Source organism: Gigantopelta aegis, chromosome 12 (assembly GCF_016097555.1).
Source record: "Gigantopelta aegis isolate Gae_Host chromosome 12, Gae_host_genome, whole genome shotgun sequence".
Lineage (NCBI taxonomy): Eukaryota > Metazoa > Mollusca > Gastropoda > Neomphalida > Peltospiridae > Gigantopelta > Gigantopelta aegis.
The window spans coordinates 20524688-20546760 of NC_054710.1; the positions used below are offsets into that span (position 1 = coordinate 20524688).

The 22073-nt window shown below is 34.6% G+C and overlaps 1 protein-coding gene across 1 annotated transcript in view; it reads left to right on the top strand.

Annotated features, from left to right (window-relative positions):
* Positions 1–22073, top strand: part of LOC121385776 (protein sel-1 homolog 3-like) — a 69009-nt gene that overhangs the window by 18426 nt on the left and 28510 nt on the right. The window contains exons 7-13 of the mRNA XM_041516555.1: positions 1663–1798; positions 2313–2451; positions 3574–3785; positions 7927–8061; positions 19370–19487; positions 20086–20147; positions 21140–21259. Coding sequence (XP_041372489.1) covers positions 1663–1798; positions 2313–2451; positions 3574–3785; positions 7927–8061; positions 19370–19487; positions 20086–20147; positions 21140–21259 — 922 coding nt within the window. The remainder of the gene's footprint in view (positions 1–1662; positions 1799–2312; positions 2452–3573; positions 3786–7926; positions 8062–19369; positions 19488–20085; positions 20148–21139; positions 21260–22073) is intronic.

Below are 22073 nucleotides of genomic sequence, written 5' to 3' on the forward strand. Positions count from 1 at the left end.
CTAGATCTATAGTGTTGCTTGACCAACAGACAATAATTTCAGTTGAGAATCCTTTACACGGAATATTCTTTTGAGAAGCACACATAAATTTTGTGTAGAGGAGATATTTACTATAATAAATAATAAATACCCGGTACTATATCCAGTGTATAAGCAAGCAAAATAAACTTTGAAGAATGTGAAGGCAAGGTTTGACATTATAATATAATTAAATTAAACGGTGAAAAGTGTAAGTTGTGGAACCAAATAAAAATGAAAATGGAACGAGTCGAGTTAAGTAGAATTATACGAAGAATAAAACTATTTTAAAAAAGAAGAAAAGTTAATGACCCCAAAATTAACACTAACAATAAAAATGTAACAAACAAAACATGCGTCAAAGCCACAGAACAAATTTGCTTGACAAAATATATACAAATATAAATAATCTATTTTTACACATTTGCAATATTATATTATTGATAGTATATATATATATATATATATATATATATATATATATATATATATATATATATATATATATAAAATCTTTTTATAGCAATTTTATTGAGCAATTTTTCTATTTCACATATCCATGGAGAAAAAAAAACATTCGTTATTTTGTATCTAATGAATAAATTGTAAACAAATACACTCTATTTGCAATGAATCCATATGGGTTTCCATACTTTTAAAAAATGTGAACGAGCAACTTTACAATATTTTTTGTAAACAGCAGAACAAAATTGCGTTTTTCGTAATATTTTTATTAAATATTTGCTATCAGTACACAATTGTTGATGTCAGAGTTGAATAATTGGATCGATTATTCAGAATTATCAAAAGTCGAAAGGTTTTAGAACGTAAACAAACCGCAGTGACGACGCAAACGAATTTGAAAGCATGCGCCATAAAACCTTATTTCCTGATGTAAAATAAACACATTTGGACTTAATTTATCACATTAAAGTTTTAAATCTTAACAAAAGCTTTCACAACATGTAGCATAGTAAAATTATCTTTTATAGCACTAAAAATGTCAACAATTTAATGTGAAGGACAAAACGTTATCTCCCTTGATGTGTACGAAGCCCTACGACGTCATATACTTTAGGGACAAAGTTTGGTCGCAAAATTAAACATGTTCCCCAACCGATATTTTCCGATATTTTTTATATGTTGTTTCTAAACACTTTCTGAGTAATTTCTCGTCAAAAGTGTTACTGTTGCAATTAGTTGCGGGTCAAACCTTAATTTGATTGGACTATTAATAAGTTACTATGCAATGCAATGACCTGAACGATATTAGTAATTATATAATATTACAGTGTTAAGAAATGCACAGTTGGACAATGATATAACACCTTGGTAGTTGATATGGTATTATACAATATAGAACGATGTAATAATAATAATAATAATAATAATACCACTACTACTACTACTACTACTACTACTACTACTACTACTACTACTATTACTATTATTATTATTATTATTATTGTCATAATCATCACAACAACTATTATTATTATTGTCATCATCACAATAACAATAACAATAATAAAATAATAATACAATAATAACGATGATGATAATGATGATAATGATAAGAACGACCACCACTGTAGTGACTCGTGACGCCCGTGTACATCGCGTGACCTTGTTCTATATTTGCAGGTTTGGCGAGGACATCTACCTTGACGACACAGACGGCGTGTTCACGTTTGGCGGCAACGACCACAACATCCCTAGCTTCATGGGCTACATCGGCCGAGCCATCGTATACAGGCTAAAGTCCGTCAGTCCAGAACAGGTAGCACACCACAGCAACATACTCTGCTGTCACGCATTAGCAAAAGCAATATATCTTGTTCTAAGCATCATCGACCAAGCGTGCCAGTACACAACAGGTATATCACGACAAGCGGATCCAATGGGTGCAGGGGACCCGCTCCCATCATAACTATATTCAGGTGACTCTGTCCTGGCTCTTTCAAGAAAATGCTTTCATTATTTTGCCTATTTACGGGTTGGTCCATGTGCCGTTGTTCCTTAGCCCAAACTTCCGAATAAATCTTGGATCCGCCCCTTATCACTGTGCTGTAATGCATCCTGATATCACTCTTGTATATGTCATGCTATTACTTTTATGCAGCATACTCTTCTATAACTATCATGTAATATATCCAGATATTAAGATCAATGTGTTTACAATTTTCATTGAAGTACCCTTTTTTGGGAGTTGGCCCTTTTGGCGATGGTCCCCTACCTAAAATAGTTCCTGTGTCCGCCCTTGATTGTGGTATTTTCTTCATGTAATATTTCAGATACCTCTTCCTAATCCGTATCACCCGATGTTTGAACTGGGGCTCACGCGGAGGGAGGAGAAGTGCGCAGCTTTCATGACGTGGATTTTCGACAGAATACAGCACTATAAGAACTACGTAACAGACGCCATTAACAAGAGTACGTTTTAGATTACCAATCATATAAACCCATTTCTTGATATACCTGTAGTAGGTTTTAATTTTTACCAAATAAATTTGTTAAAGTAACCAAAGTTTTGGCTTGATATGTCATGTCATGTCATCTTGTTTTACGTCATCTGTGTTCTTATTCCCTTATAGTAGACATTTTGTTTCTTCCATAAAGCTACTGTTCCACAAAACGATCTTTGCGCTAAGATCACCTTACGTGCATAAAGTTGAGAAACCTGACCTAGGCATCGGAAATGGTGTGTGTGTGTGTGTGTGTGTGTGTGTGTGTGTGTGTGTGTGTGGGGGGGGGGGGGGGGGAGGTGGCATTATCACCTCAAACTCTGAAAACTATACTTCAACCTGTTGGTATGCCTATACTTCTACCTGTTGGTATGCGAGTTAAGATATAACTGTCATCTGTGCCGTACCCCAGCCACAGCACGACGAGTTGTGGTTTTCGGCGCTCTTAGAGTTGCCCGCGCAGACGTTTCCATAGAATGCAGGGTCGTACCGTGGTCTGGATCTTGTGTGTGTGAGGGGGGGGGGGGGGGGGGGGGGGGAGGATCGAGAGAGAGAGAGAGAGTAGGAAGGGAAGACAAAGGGAGAGAAAGACAGATATACAAATATGCTTAACTCGTTACATGATGACAAGTAATAAATATAAAGTTACAAATCTTACAACTATATGTCTATGTCATAACATTCTTTTTAATTTTCCTCCTCCTCTTCTAACCCCCTTTCCCTTGCCATTATGCCAAGCAGAAAACATGGACACCGCATGCCAGAGAGAGAGAGAGAGAGAGAGAGAGAGAGAGAGAGAGAGAGAGCGACAGAGAGAGCGCGACAGAGACAAACAGAAGAGAGAGAGAGAAACAGAGAGACAGAGACACACAGAGAGAGAGAGAGAGAGAGTGGGGGGGGGGGGGGTCGAATATGAACCTAGTTGACACCTTTTTTGGTACATTTTCGCGGACATCTATATGAACAGCCTAATATTGCTCTGTAACCAAATGTTTTAACCTCTGTACGGAGGTCCATCCAAACCCCCTTTCCCAAACAACTTAGCCTACGCCATTGCAATGGACATTTGTAACTATTTTAATTGTTTCAGAGAAATGTCACAATTACTTCGGACAGATCCTGCGTAACCATGACAACACGGTCCTCTCCAAGTACTGCCCAAGAAGAAACGCCCCTCGTCCCAGATATTACAAGATCGTCAACGCCTTTATCCGGAAGTCTGTGCTAAGCGGCAGACCGATCAAACACCGCGATCTCGGTCACGTGGCCACAGACCTGTTCGCCAACGCAACCCAGCTCATTGTAAGTTACTGATAGTTAATGTTTGTTTTGTTTAACAACACTACTAGAGCACATTGATTTAAGCTACTGATAGTAGCGGCCGGGCCTGATTACGGAAGTGGAGGGTATGTGAGGTGCGGATACTGAAAATAGCCCCTATACCATTAAGGTTTCAGGCATCGCCACTGATGAGTAATATTGAATAGTGATATAATTCGTGCTGTTTTCAGTATCCGCACCTCACACACCCTCCACTTCGGTAATCAGGCCCGGCCGTTACTATCAGTAGCTTAAATCAACGTGCTCTAGTAGTGTGTGTGTGTGTGTGTGTGCGCGCGTGTGTGTGTGTGTGTGTGTGTATATAAAAGTTATTAGAATGAAGTGTATCGGATGAATATATAACAAGATAGACTTTCACAACGTTTCAATGGAATAAGTGCCTTTCACCCGTAACGGGTTCACCAGTTCCATATACATGACGTCATCTACAGCGGGAGGTAATTTCGATGACGTCACGACAATTCTAACAATAAAAAATGCATACCACGAACAAATTGCATATTTGACATTAAACGAGATAATTATACTTATTATAGTGACGGTATATAACAGTCATATTAACATTGCTATTGTTACATTGTAATACATGTAAACAAAGCATATAAGAGTCAAATGTTCTAACAGTAGATACATTGTATAACACAGTTTCAAACTATGTTGGAGTGTAGTGACCACAGTATGGGTTAGCGTATGCTAAGTTTCGGTTTGAAAATGCGAATGAAATGGGCTTCCTTTTGCTATCGAAAATGTTTGTCATCCATCATAACTTTATAAAATGGAAAGATAGTAAATGTTCCGTTCCCACAGCTTTTGATGTGATGACTTACCCACAAAATACTGGTTGAAGAGTTCCTAATGTGCTGTTTATGCAAGGTGACCCTGTATCGAAGTTCCATACCGGTCTCTCCAATATAATTTTCTTTGCAGCCTGTACATATTATAGCGTAAATAAAAAAAATTGTCTTACAATTCATGTTGGTATGTACATAGAATGATTTGCCATCTGCAAACTGAAATGTATTACCTTCAACTAATATGTCACATGTGCCGCATATTTTATCTCCGCATTTACTAACAGACTTACACGAGTTAGATGTAAATCTAGAAGGACATAGTATTTGTTTAAGATTCTTAGGCTGTCGAGTGCTGTTAATAATATTTCTTTTAGATAAGCAAGCTTTTATTTTAGAACTTTTCAGTAATGGCCTATAGGTAGATTGTTCTGGACAATAGGCATTATTTTAGTATTGTTCGGATTATATGTAATGACCAGAGTAATACTCTCATTCTGATTGCAAGACTTATTTGAAGTTTTTCTCAACTCTTCTATTGGAATGCATTTAACTCTTTCAATACAGTTGGTAATTAGACCCATAGGATATCCCTGTTTTCGTAAAAACATCTGTAAATCTAAAAGTCTGTTCTCCCTCCTATCCCTGTCTGTAACTATAGTACAAATACGCCTTGCCATGCTATGGGGTATGTTTTGTTTGGTATGTCTAGGATGACAAGAATGAAACTGGAGATACTGATGTGTATCAGTTGGTTTGTAATACATATCCGTAATTAAATTAACACCTTTTATGATTTCAATATCCAGGAATGGTAGTCTATTACGATTCGTCTCCATAGTAAATTGTATGAATGGGTGCAAATTATTTAGAATACTGTTAAATTGCTTGAGTCATCATCGTTTATTCATATCAAGAAACAATCGTCTAGATACCTTTTCCAGTTTATCCCACTGTTTATTGATGTTACTGAATAATGTCTCTTCCAAATAAGCAACCACGAGAGTTGCATAGGTAGGACTAACCTTTGATTCCATTGCACATCCTTTAATTTGGCGGAAGTGTTTCTCGTGAAAGTCAAAGGTGTTGTTGTCCAAATCAAAGTGGAGAGCTTCAAGTATAAAATTCACAGAAAATTGTCCTTCTATTAGGTCAAGTGATTTTTCTGCAAAATGTTTTATGGCTTTGATTCCTAGATCAGCAGGAATGTTTGTATATAGACCTGCTATGTCAAACGTAGCTAGAATGGCATTTTCTGGGCAGGAATTAGGTGTTTTCAAAAGCTGTGGGAACAGAACATTTACTATATTCCCATTTTATAAAGTTATGATGGATGACAAACATTTTCGACAGCAAAAGGAAGCCATTTTATTCGCATTTTCAAACCGAAACTTAGCATACGCTAACCCATACTGTGGTCACTACACTCCAACATAGTTTGAAACTTTGTTGTACAATGTATCTACTGTTAGAACATTTGACTCTTATATGCTTGTTTACATGTATTACAATGTAACAATAGCAATGTTAATATGACTGTTATATACCGTCACTATAATTATAATTATTATCTCGTTTAATGTCAAATATGCAATTTGTTCGTGGTATGCATTTTTTATTGTTAGAATTGTCGTGACGTCATCGAAATTACCTCCCGCTGTAGATGACGTCATGTATATGGAACTGATGAACCCGTTACGGGTGAAAGGCGCTTATTCCATTAAAACGTTGTGAAATTCTATATTATATATATATATATATATATATATATATATATACACACACACACACACACACACACACACACACACACACACACTACTAGAGCACATTGATACACACACTACCAGAGCACATTGATTTAAGCTACTGATAGTAGCGGCCAGGCCTGAATACCGAAGTGGAGGGTGTGTGAGGTGCGGATACTGAAAACAGCACGAATTGTATCACTATTCAATATTACTCATCAGTGGCGATGCCTGAAACCTTAGTGGTATAGGGGCTATTTTCGGTATCCGCACCTCACATACCCTCCACTTCGGACTTTGACTGCACCTTTGCAAAACACTTTTTGTCTGGCTTTAACTTTACTTCATTATAAAGTTAACCTTTAACAGTTACATTTTGTTTTGTTGTTCGAAACAACTAGAGCACACTGATTAATGAATCATCGGTTGTTGGATGTCAAGCATTTGGTAATTTGTTTATACCCACTGTCCCATTACCTTTCTACCGGCCTCGGTGGCGTCGTGGTTAGGCCATCGATCTACAGGCTGGTAGGTACTGGGTTCGAATCCCAGTCGAGGCATGGGATTTTTAATCCAGATACCGACTCCAAAACCTGAGTGAGTGCTCCGCAAGGCTCAATGGGTAGGTGTAAACCACTTGCACAGACCAGTGATCCATAAATGGTTCAACAAAGGCCATGGTTTGTGCTATCCTGCCTGTGGGAAGCGCAAATGAACGATCCCTTGCTGCTAATCGGAAAGAGTAGCCCATGTAGTGGCGACAGTGGGTTTCCTCTCAAAATGTGTGTGGTCCTTACCATATGTCTAACACCATATAACCGTAGATAAAATGTGTTGAGTGCGTCGTTAAATAAAACATTTCTTTCTTTCCTCGCCTTTCTCTCCTTTGAATTCCATCTTATTTTGCCCCGATCTGGCAACTCCTATCTTTTAACTTCTTTCGCTGTTCACCTCCACACCCCAGTCCTTGTCTCTCCAACCACGACAGATGATTGTATTTTGTAACTGTCCGTGCCATTTAGTAATTGTGACGTGTGGTTCTCAGAGAAAACCCTCTACATTAGCAGTAAGATATATTTCATATGACCTTCCCACAAACAGGAACGAAGGAAATGCTTTATTGAACGACGCACTCAACACATTTTATTTACGGTTATATGGCGTCAGACATATGGTTAAGGACCACACAGAAAACCTGCTGTTGCCACTGCATTAGCTACTCTTTTCGATTAACAGCAAGGGATCTTTTATATGCACCATCCCATAGACAAGATAGCACTTACCACGGCCTTTGATGTACCAGTCGTGGTACACTGGCTGGAGCGAGAAATAGCCCAATGGGCCCACTTATAGGGATCGATTTACCACTGGGCTACGTTTTGCCCCCTCCCACAGACACGAGAAGTTGCACCAAGGCATTTAACATACGTAAACGTGATTTATGGAAGAATAGTTTACAACATTGTCAAAAACCCGGTTTCTTTGCAACATTCTTCTTCTCCTAAAATAAAAAGTCATGATGATCACGTGACAATTTAACAATGGTATAATTGGCTGTTTCAGGAGCATGACGTGGTGAAGGTGCCCAGGGCGGTTCCACTTCTGAAACAGGCGGCGTGCCTCGGTGACTACGACGCCATGTACATGTTGTCTGTCATCCTCAACAACGGCTTCATGGTGAAGGCAGACGAGATACAGGTAAAATGTTTTATACAGATAAAACATTTTATATAGGCAACATTTTATTCTGTAAAATTCAGAATTTGTTTTAAATATCTGTGAAATCATAGATGAAAATGTATTGTACAACATTCAGTAAAATATCTGAAAATAATACACAAGGTATAGGCAACAGAGTTATTCTGTTACATTCAGAAAAATATCTGAAACTAATATATGAATTATAGGTAACAGAGTTTATTCTGTAACATTAAAGATATCTAAAAATGATACACAAGGTATAGGTAACATAATTTATTCTGCAACATAAACAAATTGTCTGAAAATATTAATAAAATCAGACACAAAATTGTATTGTACACCATTCAGTAAAATATCAGAAAATAATACACAAGGTATAGGTTTATTCTATAACATTCAGAAAAATATCCTGAAATAATACATGAAGTATAGGCAATATACATGTAGCTTATTCTGTAACACTGAATCGGAAAAATAACAGAAAATAATACACAAGATATAGGTAACAGAGTTTATTCTGTAACATTCAGAAAAATATCCCGAAATAATACATGAAGTATAGGCAACATAGTTTATTCTGTAACATTGAATCGGAAAACTATCAGAAAATAATACACGAGGTATAAGTAACACAATTTATTCAGTAACATTCAGAAAAAGATCTAAAAATATCAGTGAAATAACAGACAACTTACAGGTGACTGTTTATTGTACAACATTCAGTAAAGTATCTGAAAATATCAGTGAAATCACAGACGAGATACATCCAACGGTTTATTGTACAACATCCAGTAAAATATCTGAAAATATTATGGAAATAATAGACATTATTACATAATGAAAGTATATCTGTATTCTTATTGGTCAAAAACCAGTCACATGACCGTCCGTAAATAGTGCTATTGCCCTGAGACGGTCTCACCGGTCCATCAAAAGTGATATTGCCCTGACCAATGAAAATAAAGATGAGACAAAATTCTATCCAATTAATGAGTAGGTGATGTAATGCAACGTCAACTGCTAATTCCAGTGTAAACAAGCACAAACTTGTGACAAAACGCTTTGCTGTCCTTCAGCAAAAGATAACATCTTAGTCATACCGAGTTTATTTCCGCAAATACGACAAAAACAAGGTCAGTAATCGTCAAATTGTATATGGAGAATATCGCAGATTTAGAAACATACAAACTACATCAAAATGCAGTTGGAATCGACACTCAGGATTTTATGTAACAAATAAAAAATGCATTTGAAGGTAATCGGTAACTGTTCAGTATAAATGTATGTTCAGATTTATCACATTTTGTTTTTTATTTTGCTATTAATAATATTATGATTTTGACACTCTTGCTTGTTATAATATCTCGAATTTGATTTTTTTTGGGTAATGTTTCAACTGTTTATTTCCGCATTCCTCAGCGTGTCATACAACGTCATAGGATCACGTGACGTCACTAAATCCCATCAGTTTTAACGCATTTCGGGGAATTATAAGCGTTGGCGTATTTCGATTCTGATAAACAAAGCAGGAATGTATGAGTCTTATGGATGACATTATGTAATAAAACAATTATTGACCGCATTTCGGGCAATATCATGTTTTATGGACCGAAGAAATTGCCCTCAATGACGGTCAATAATTGATAAGTATACAGGTAACAGTTTATTGTACAACATTCAGTAAATATCTGAAAATGTCAGTGAAGTAATAATTTATCGTACAACCTTCAGTAAAATGTTTCAAAATAGCAGCGAAATAGCAGACGATATAGAGCTAACAGTTTATTGTACAACATTCAGTAAATTATCTTAAAATATAATTGTTGTAATAGACGAGATACAAGTAAGAGTTTATTTTGTAACATTGAGGGAAATATCTCAAAATATCAGTGAAATAATAGACAATATACAGATAACAGTTTATTGTACAACATTCAACAAAAATCTGAAAATATCAGATATAGGTAACAGAGTTCTTTCTGTAACATTCCGAAAAGATATCTGAAATATCTGAAAATATTAGTGAAATAATTAACGAGATATACATAACATACCTTATTGTGTAACATTCAGAAAAATATCTTTAAAAAGATACATTAGGTATAGGTGTCAGAATTTATTCTGTAACATCGAGACAAATATCTGTAAATAATACACAAGGTATAGGTAAAATATTTTAGAGAAATATCTTAAAATAATACCCGAGGTATAGGTAAGACAGTTTATGATATAACATTCAGAAAAATAACTGAAAATAATACACGAGGTATAGGTAACACAGTTTATGATATAACATTCAGAAAAATAACTGAAAATAATACACGAGGTATAGGTAACACAATTTATGATATAACATTCAGAAAAATAACTGAAAATAATACACGAGGTATAGGTAACACAGTTTATGATATAACATTCAACAAAATAACTGAAAATAATACATAAGGTTTAGGTAAGACACTTTATGATATAACATTCAGAAAAATACTGAAAATAATACACGAGGTATAGGTAACACAGTTTATGATATAACATTCAGAAAAATACTAAAAATAATACACGAGGTATAGGTAACACAGTTTATGATATAACATTCAGAAAAATAAACGAAAATAATACACGAGGTATAGGTAACACACTTTATGATACAACATTCCGAAAAATACTGAAAGTAATACAGGAGGTATCCGTAACACAGTTTATGATATAACATTCAAACAAATACCTGAAAATAATACACGAGGTATAGGTAACACACTTTATGATATAACATTCAGAAAAATACTGAAAATAATACACGAGGTATAGGTAACACAGTTTATGATATAACATTCAACAAAATACTGAAAATAATAGTTTATGATACAACATTCAGAAAAATACTGAAAATAACATATGAGGTATAGGTAACACAATGTTTTCTGTAACATTTTTGTAACGTTAAGAAAAGAATTTGAAAATAATATACGAGGTACAGGTAAAACATTTTATTGTGTCACATTCAAAGAAATATCTAAAACGCCAGTTCAGTAACATTCAGATAAATATCTAAAAATATCAGTGAAATAATAGACGAGATACAGGTAACAGTTCATTGTACAATAATCAGAAAAATATCTGAAAATATCACTGAAATAATAGAAGAGCTATGATACATGCAACTGTTTATGGTACAATATTCAGTAAAATATCAGAAAATATCAGTAAAATAACAGAAGAGATACCGGCAATGTTTATGATACAGTATTCAGTAAGATATCTGAAAATAGTATTGACATAATAGAAGATATAAAGGTAATAGTTTATTGTACACCATTCAGTAAAATATCTGAAAATATCAGTGAAATAATAGACGAGATACAGTCAACAGTTTAGTTTACAACATTCAGTAAAATATCTGAAAATATCAGTGAAATAATAGACGAGATACAGGTAACAGTTCATTGTACAATAATCAGAAAAATATCTGAAAATATCACTGAAATAATAGAAGAGCTATGATACATGCAACTGTTTATGGTACAATATTCAGTAAAATATCAGAAAATATCAGTAAAATAACAGAAGAGATACCGGCAATGTTTATGATACAGTATTCAGTAAAATATCTGAAAATAGTATTGACATAATAGAAGATATAAAGGTAATAGTTTATTGTACAATATTCAGTAGCATATCTAAAAAATATCATTGAAATAATAAACGATAGACAGATAACAGTTCATTGTGCAATATTCAGTAACATATCTGAAAATATCATTGAAATAATAAACGATAGACAGACAACAGTTCGTTGTACAATATTCAGTAAAATATCTGTAAATAGCAGTGAGGTAACAGACAAGATACAGTCAGCAGTTTATTATACAACATTCAGTAAGGCCAAAGTTCCAGAATTCCAGTTTATTGTACAACATTAAGTAAAAATATCTGAAAATATCAGTGACATAATATTCGATATACAGGAATCAGTTTATTGTACAATAATCAGAGAAATATCTGAAAATATCAGTGAAATAATAGACTACATACAGGCAACAGTTTATTGTAAACAATTCAGTATAACATCTGAAAATATCAGTGACATACTAGCCGAGATACTGTCAACCATTTATTGTATAATATTAAGTAAACTATCTGAAAATATCAGTGAAATTATAGACTAGATGCAGGCAATACTTTATTGTAAAACAGTCAGTAAGACATCTGAAAATACCATCGAAATAACAGACAAAATACAGACAACAGTTCACTGTACATTATTCAGTCAAATATCTGAAAATATCAGTGACATACTAGCCGAGATACTGTCAACTGTTTATTGTACAATATTAAGTAAACTATCTAAAATATCAGTGAAATAATAGACGATACAGGTAACAGTTTATTATACAAGGTTTAGAAACATATCTAAAAATATATGTGAAATAATAAACGATATACTTGTAACAGTTTATTAAACAACATTCAGACAAATATCTGAAAATATCAGTGAACTAACAGACGACATACAGGTAACAGTTTATTGTAGAATATTCAGTAAAATATCTGAAAATATCAGTGACATAATAGTCGATATACAAGTAACAATTTATTGTAAAACAATAGGAGGAATACATAAAATTATCAATGAAATAATAGACTAGATACAGGCAACAATTTATTATAAAACATACAGGAAAATATCTGAACATACCAGTGAAATAATTGACTAGATACAGGTATAATGTTATTGTACAACATATAGTAAACTATCTGTAAATGTAAGTGAAATAATAGGCGAGATACAGGCTACAGTTTATTCTGTAACCATGAGAGAAATATCTGAAAATATCAGTGAAATAATAGCAGAGAAACAAGGAACAGTTTATTGTACAACATTCAGTAAAACATCTGAAAATGTCAATGTAATAACAGACGAGATACAAGCAACAATATATTGTACAACATTCAAAGAAATATCTTAAAATAACAATGAAATAATAGACGCCATAAAAGAAACAGTTTATTGTACAATATTCAATAAATTATCTGAAAATATCAGTGAAATAACAGACGATATAGAGTCAACAGTTTATTATACAACATTCAGAAAACTATCTAAAATATCAATGAAATAACAAAATGATACACTGGTAGAGCTTTATTGAGAAATATCTAAAAATATCAGTGAAATAACAGGCGAGATAAGTCAACAGTTTATTGTACAACATTCACTAAAATGTCTTAAAATATTAACAAAATAACAGAAGAGATACAGGCAACGATTTGTTGTACAATATTCAGAAAAATATCTGAACATAACAGTGAAATAGCAGACGAGATACATGTACAGGGAACAGTTTATTGTACAACATTCTGAGAAATATCTGATAATGTCAGTGAAATAACAGACGAGATACAGGTAACAGTTTATTGTAAAACATTATGAGAAATATCTGATAATGTCAGTCAAATAATAGACGAGATACAGTCAACTGTTTATTGTACAACATTCTGAGAAATATCTGAAAATATCAGTGAAATAATAGACAGATACAGGTTTATTGTACAACATTCTGAGAAATATCCGAAAATATCAGTGAAATAACAGACGAGATACAGGTTTATTGTACACCATTCTGAGAAATATCTGATGTCAGTGAAATAACAGACGAGATACAGGTAACAGTTTATTGTAAAACATTATGAGAAATATCTGATAATGTCAGTCAAATAATAGACGAGATACAGTCAACTGTTTATTGTACAACATTCTGAGAAATATCTGAAAATATCAGTGAAATAATAGACAAATACAGGTTTATTGTACAACATTCTGAGAAATATCTGAAAATATCAGTGAAATAACAAACGAGATACAGGTTTATTGTACAACATTCTGAGAAATATCTGATAATGTCAGTGAAATAACAGACAGATACAGGTAACAGATTATTGTACAACATTCAGAAAAATATCTGAAAACAACAGTGACATAATAGACCAGATACAGACAACGACGTATTGTACAACATACAGTAAAATATCTTAAACTATTCATGAAATAATAAAACAATACAGGCAACAGTTTACAGTAACATATCTGAAACTATCAGTGAAACAACGGACGGTATACAGGTGACAGTTTATTGTAAAACATTCAGTAACACGTCTAACGATACCAATGAAATAATAGACGATATACAGGCAACAGTTCATTTTGTATTCAGAGGAATGTTTGAACATAATAATAAAGTGAAATAATACATAATAGATGATATACAGTCAACAGTGTATTAGACAACATTCGGTTAAATATCAGTGAAATAGACGAGATACAAGTCACAGTTTACTCTGTAATATTCCGTAAAATATCTGAAAATATCACAGAAATAATAAACGAGATACAGGCAACAGTTTATTATACAACTTTTAGAAAACTATCTAAATATTACACTTTATTGAATAACATTCAGAGAAGTATCTGAAAATATCAATGAAATAACAGAAAAGATACAGGGAAATCTTTACTGTACAGTGTTCAGTAAAATATCTGAAAATATCAGTGAAATAATAGACTATATACCGGTAACAGTTTATTGGACAACAATCGGAGAAATGTCTGAAAATATCAGTGAAATAATAAACAATATACAGACAACAGTCCACTGTACAATATTCAGTAAGATATCTGTAAATAGCAGTGAAGTAATAGACGAGACACAGTCAGCAGTTTATTGTACAGCATTCAGTAAAATATCTGTAAATAGCAGTGAAGTAATAGACGAGATACGGTCAACAGTTTATTGTACAGCATTCAGTCAAATATCTGTAAATATTAGTCAAGTAATAGACGAGATCGATACAGTGAACAGTTTATTGACAGCATTCAGTAAAATATCTGTAAATATCAGTCAAATAATAGACGAGACACGGTCAACAGTCTATTGTACAGCATATAGTAAAATATCTGTAAATATCAGTCAAGTAATAGACGAGATCGATACAGTCAACAGTTTATTGACAGCATTCAGTAAAATATCTGTAAATATCAGTGAAGTAATAGACGAGATCGATACAGTCAACAGTTTATTGACAGCATTCAGTCAAATATCTGTAAATAGCAGTCAAGTAATAGACGAGATCGATACAGTCAACAGTTTATTGACAGCATTCAGTAAAATATCTGTAAACAGCAGTCAAGTAATAGACGAGATACAGTCAACAGTTTATTGTCAACATTCAGTAAGATATCTGTAAATAGCAGTGAAGTAATAGACGAGATACAGTCAACAGTTTATTGTCAACATTCAGTAAGATATCTGTAAATAGCAGTGAAGTAATAGACGAGATACAGTCAACAGTGTATTGTACAACATTCAGTAACACATCTGTAAATAGCAGTGAAGTAATAGACGAGACACAGGCAACAGTTAATTGTACAGCATCCAGTAAGATATCTGTAAATAGCAGTGAAGAAATAGACGAGACACAGTCAACAGTGTATTGTACAGCATTCAGTAAGATATCTGTAAATAGCAGTGAAGCAATAGACGAGACACAGTCAACAGTTTATTGTACAGCATTCAGTCAGATATGTGTAAATAGCAGTGAAGTAATAGACGAGATACAGTCAACAGTTTATTGTCAACATTCAGTAAGATATCTGTAACTAGCAGTGAAGTAATAGACGAGATACAGTCAACAGTTTATTGTACAGCATTCAGTAAGATATCTGTAAATATCAGTCAAGTAACAGACGAGATCGATACAGTTAACAGTTTATTGTACAGCATTCAGTAAAATATCTGTAAATATCAGTCAAGTAATAGACGAGATCGATACAGTCAACAGTTTATTGACAGCATTCAGTAAAATATCTGTAAATAGCAGTCAAGTAATAGACGAGATCGATACAGTCAACAGTTTATTGACAGCATTCAGTAAAATATCTGTAAACAGCAGTCAAGTAATAGACGAGATACAGTCAACAGTTTATTGTCAACATTCAGTAAGATATCTGTAAATAGCAGTGAAGTAATAGACGAGATACAGTCAACAGTTTATTGTCAACATTCAGTAAGATATCTGTAAATAGCAGTGAAGTAATAGACGAGATACAGTCAACAGTGTATTGTACAACATTCAGTAACATATCTGTAAATAGCAGTGAAGTAATAGACGAGACACAGGCAACAGTTAATTGTACAGCATTCAGTAAGATATCTGTAAATAGCAGTGAAGAAATAGACGAGACACAGTCAACAGTGTATTGTACAGCATTCAGTAAGATATCTGTAAATAGCAGTGAAGCAATAGACGAGACACAGTCAACAGTTTATTGTACAGCATTCAGTAAGATATCTGTAAATAGCAGTGAAGCAATAGACGAGACAAAGTCAACAGTTTATTGTACAGCATTCAGTAAGATAGACACAGTCAACAGTTTATTGTACAGCATTCAGTAAGATATCTGTAAATAGCAGTGAAGCAATAGACGAGACAAAGTCAACAGTTTATTGTACAGCATTCAGTAAGATATCTGTAAATAGCAGTGAAGCAATAGACGAGACACAGTCAACAGTTTATTGTACAGCATTCAGTCAGATATGTGTAAATAGCAGTGAAGTAATAGACGAGATACAGTCAACAGTTTATTGTCAACATTCAGTAAGATATCTGTAACTAGCAGTGAAGTAATAGACGAGATACAGTCAACAGTTTATTGTACAGCATTCAGTAAGATATCTGTAAATACAGTGAAGTAATAGACGAGATACAGCCAACAGTTTATTGTCAACATTCAGTAAGATATCTGTAAATATCAGTCAAGTAATAGACGAGATACAGTCAACAGTGTATTGTACAGCATTCAGTACGATATCTGTAAATAGCAGTCAAGTAATAGACGAGATACAGTCAACAGTTTATTGTACAGCATTCAGTAAAATATCAGTAAATAGCAGTCAAGTAATAGACGAGATACAGTCAACAGTTTATTGTCAGCATTCAGTAAGATATCTGTAAATAGCAGTGAAGTAGTAGACGAGATACAGTCAACAGTGTATTGTACAGCATTCAGTACGATATCTGTAAATAGCAGTGAAGTAATAGACGAGATACAGTCAACAGTTTATTGTACAGCATTCAGTAAGATATCTGTAAATAGCAGTGAAGTAATAGACGAGATACTTTCAACAGTTTATTGTCAGCATTCAGTAAGATATCTGTAAATAGCAGTGAAGTAATAGACGAGATACTTTCAACAGTTTATTGTCAGCATTCAGTAAGATATCTGTAAATAGCAGTGAAGTAATAGACGAGATACAGTCAACAGTTTATTGTACAGCATTCAGTAAGATATCTGTAAATAGCAGTGAAGTAATAGACGAGATACAGCCAACAGTTTATTGTCAACATTCAGTAAGATATCTGTAAATAGCAGTGAAGTAATAGACGAGATACTTTCAACAGGTTATTGTCAGCATTCAGTAACATATCTGTAAATAGCAGTGAAGTAATAGACGAGATACTTTCAACAGTTTATTGTCAGCATTCAGTAAGATATCTGTAAATAGCAGTGAAGTAATAGAGATACAGTAAACAGTTTATTGTACAGCATTCAGTAAGATATCTGTAAATAGCAGTGAAGTAATAAGACGAGATACTTTCAACAGTTTATTGTCAGCATTCAGTAAAATATCAGTAAATAGCAGTGAAGTAATAGACGAGATACAGCCAACAGTTTATTGTCAACATTCAGTAAGATATCTGTAAATAGCTGTGAAGTAATAGACGGGATACTTTCAACAGTTTATTGTCAGCATTCAGTAAGATATCAGTAAATAGCAGTGAAGTAATAGACGAGATACAGTCAACAGTTTATTGTCAGCATTCAGTAAGATATCTGTAAATAGCAGTGAAGTAATAAACGAGATACTTTCAACAGTTTATTGTCAGCATTCAGTAAGATATCTGTAAATAGCAGTGAAGTAATAGACGAGATACTTTCAACAGTTTATTGTACAGCATTCAGTAAGATATCTGTAAATAGCAGTGAAGTAATAGACGAGATACTTTCAACAGTTTATTGTCAGCATTCAGTAAGATATCTGTAAAAAGCAGTGAAGTAATAGACGAGATACTTTCAACAGATTATTGTCAGCATTCAGTAAGATATCAGTAAATAGCAGTGAAGTAATAGACGAGATACAGTCAACAGTTTATTGTCAGCATTCAGTAAGATATCTGTAAATAGCAGTGAAGTAATAGACGAGATACTTTCAACAGTTTATTGTCAGCATTCAGTAAGATATCTGTAAATAGCAGTGAAGTAATAGACGAGATACAGTCAACAGTTTATTGTACAGCATTCAGTAAGATATCTGTAAATAGCAGTGAAGTAATAGACGAGATACTTTCAACAGTTTATTGTCAGCATTCAGTAAGATATCTGTAAATAGCAGTGAAGTAATAGACGAGATACTTTCAACAGTTTATTGTACAGCATTCAGTAAGATATCTGTAAATAGCAGTGAAGTAATAGACGAGATACTTTCAACAGTTTATTGTCAGCATTCAGTAAGACTATAAAAAGTAGGTTTCTGGTCAGGCCAAAGTTCCAGAATTGATGCGGCGATGTGGGGTTTTTTTCTCTCTTTTTTTTCATGGACTGCGCAAAATGTGGGTATATTTAGGGTTTTTTAACGTCCTCTTCTTCTGCTTTGGACCATCCGCAATGGTCTATAACATTTTCTCCACCAGAAAATATTGTTGACTGATGAACTCGAAACAATTCGTCCACAAACAAAAATTACTTTTGGACCATTCCTTCACTTAATTATTACAACACTGATTGGCAGCAATAGACGGGTGATCCCTAAAAGGAATTCGTGGACGAGTTGCAGATGATTCGTCCACTGTACATTTCGTCCACCAAAACTTCGCTCTCTCGAAATAATTCGTCCACATCCAAAGATGACTTTTGGGTAATTCGTGCCCTAGACTGTTCCCAAACCGCTGACTGGTATGATAACTAAATGGCGTTCCTGTATGCATTTGTAAGTGACTCATCCACTGTTCATTTCGTCCAAGGACGATTCGTCTACAAACCTTCATCAACCAATGAATTCGAATACCTCGTCCACAACCAAACATTACTTGTGTACAATCGACTGCAACATCGGTGCAATCCTTAAATGCTGTACCACTAAACTACACTATACTAGTGGTTAATGTGTGTGTCTAGGACAGCGTGCTTGAACGATAATTTGTTATATATGTACTAAAATAACTAAAAATGTCCTGATATTTGTGTATGCAGGCACAAGCGTATTTGATGTTGGGTTCGTTGGACAAGCATCGATTATCTACCCTGGCACTGGGTAATAAACACATGTTTGGCATAGATGGCGTGCCATGTGACCCGGAACAGTCATATCGTAAGTACAGCTAATACTATTACCAATACTACTAACACAGTGTTTAGTTTTATTTCGTCTGTATTCACGTCGGCTACATGTCGCTTCTTGGTGGAGAGGGCTTGGAGTGGGGATAGGAGATTGGCAGTTGTATCTTTTCCCACTTCTCAACCATTACATTGTATTATTAAATGTAATAATTAATTTCTTTGATACATCCTCCATGGCTTTTTGTACTTAAATTTGTAAAATAATGATTTAATTCATTCATTCATTCATTGATCCACCCATTCATTTATACATTCATTCATATATTCATTCATCCATACTGCCATCCAACCATCCACCCACCCATTCAAACTCATCCATCCATCCATCCATCCATTCATTCATTCATTCATCGATCTATCCACTGACTGACTGATCGATTAACAACAAAACTCCTTCACTTACTCGCTCACTCGCCCTCTTTTAACAGCTGATCACGCTACAACACTGAATGCATTCCATTGCCATTTTCAATCAGATGACGGGTTTTTTGGTTGATTAATTTTTTATTTAGTTTTTTTTTTCCCCCGATTAAAAAAGATTATAACAGTGTGGCTGGTTTCTTTTCTAGTGTATTACAAATATGTTGCGTCGAAGACCCGAGACGATCAGGAACAACACAAGCACACCGACGTAAGATTTATCATCAACTCCATATCGTGAAAGCTTTAAAGAGCCTCGGTCAGAGTTGAAGTAGACAGTTTAGATATTTTACATTATAATAAATAGATACACAGTGATTGGTTTACCAACAAAAATGTTCTTTCTCAATGTATTGATTGTTTAGAACAGACGCCAAAGATAATAAGAAATTCGTCGTCTGGAGCTTGAACTATTATCACTCTTTTTACTGCGCTCGTTCCAGCCAGTTCACCACGACAAATGTATCTAAGGCCATGGTACGTGCTATCCTGTCTGTGGGATGGTGCATATAGAGGATCCGTTGCTGCTAATGAAAAAATGTAGCGGGTTTCCTCTCTAAGACTAAATGTCAAAATTACCTAATGTTTGACATCTAATAGCCGATGCTGAATAAATCGATGTGCTCTAGTGGTGTCGTTAAACAAAACAAACTTTTTAAACGTTTACTTCGAGGGGTCCAAAAAGGGAAGCAATCTCCTGAAAGTTCAGTATACAGGAAACACACAATTAGTTGAGGGAATCAAGCCAGGTTTTACACCATCATTACGAGGCCCCTCCTTTGAACATGGTGGGGGGCGTAGCTCAGTGGTAAAACGCTAGCTTGATGCGCGGTCGGTCTAGGATCGATCCCCGTCGGTGGGCCCATTGGGCTATTTCTCGTTCCAGACAGGATCACACTGGTATATCAAAGGCCGTGGTATGTGCTATCATGTCTGTGGAATGGTGTATATAAAAGATCCCTTGCTGCTAATCAAAAAGAGTAGCCCATGAAGTTGTGACAGCAGGTTTCCTCTCTCGATATCTGCATGGTCCTTAACCATATGTCTGACGCCATATAACCGTAAATAAAATGTGTTGAGTGCGTCATGAAATAAAACATTTCCTTGCCGTCTTCCTTCGAACATTGACAGCCAAATCAGATCTGAGTCAGCTGAATCGTTACATACTGTATTCATGAATATACTCCCTGGTGTATTTTGCAGGTTGTCACGGAGTCTGTCAGACTGACGGACGAGCAGATGTTGCACGAACAGACGGACGAGAACGGAGACGTGTTTCTCTGGCTCAAACACCAGGCGCAGCAAGGGGTCGTGTCGGCTCAGGTACACGCTCAATGAACGAACGAAGAAATGAAAGTGAATGGACGAATGAATGAATGAATGAATGTTTAATGACACCCCAGCATAAAAATACATATCTGCTGTTGGGTGTCAGAGAGGTAAGTATATGAAAATATTTATACAATAATGTAAAACCACCGTGTAAAGAGCTGTGGGAAACGTATAATACAATACAGATAACAAGCTAGGTATATTTTAAAACTTTGTACAGAAATCAAAGCGTTTCAAAAACTTTAAAATCAATTTAAATGATTCCAAAATATTTCTGTTGCCAAATATATCATTTCTCGTCGGCTTCAAATGATTACACTCCACCAAAATGTGGCGCACAGTCAGTGTACACTGACAATGTTCACACTGAGGAGGAGTGTCCTTTAAAATAAATGAATGCGTCAAATAAGTATAGCCAATGCGGGCACGACACAAGGCTACTTCATCGTTCCTGCACCGCCTGTAGGATGATTGCCACTCTCCCAGGACTGCCTTGACAGAATGAAGCTTTTTCGCGACCATCTTGCCAAGTCGAAGAAATATATTGGTATATATATATAATATGTAATTTAAAATCATTGTAGGGGACACCAACATTGACACGGAGCAAGTTCAAAGCAGATTTGGCAACATCATCTGCCTTTTCGTTACCCTTAATGTCAACATGGCTGGGTATCCAAAAAATATAACATCTTTATTGGCAATTGATAAAAAGACTAAGTGATGCTCTAATTTCATCAGTCTGATTAAAATTAGCTCTACTAGTAATTAACCAGTGGAGCTAATTTTAATTAGATGGTAATTT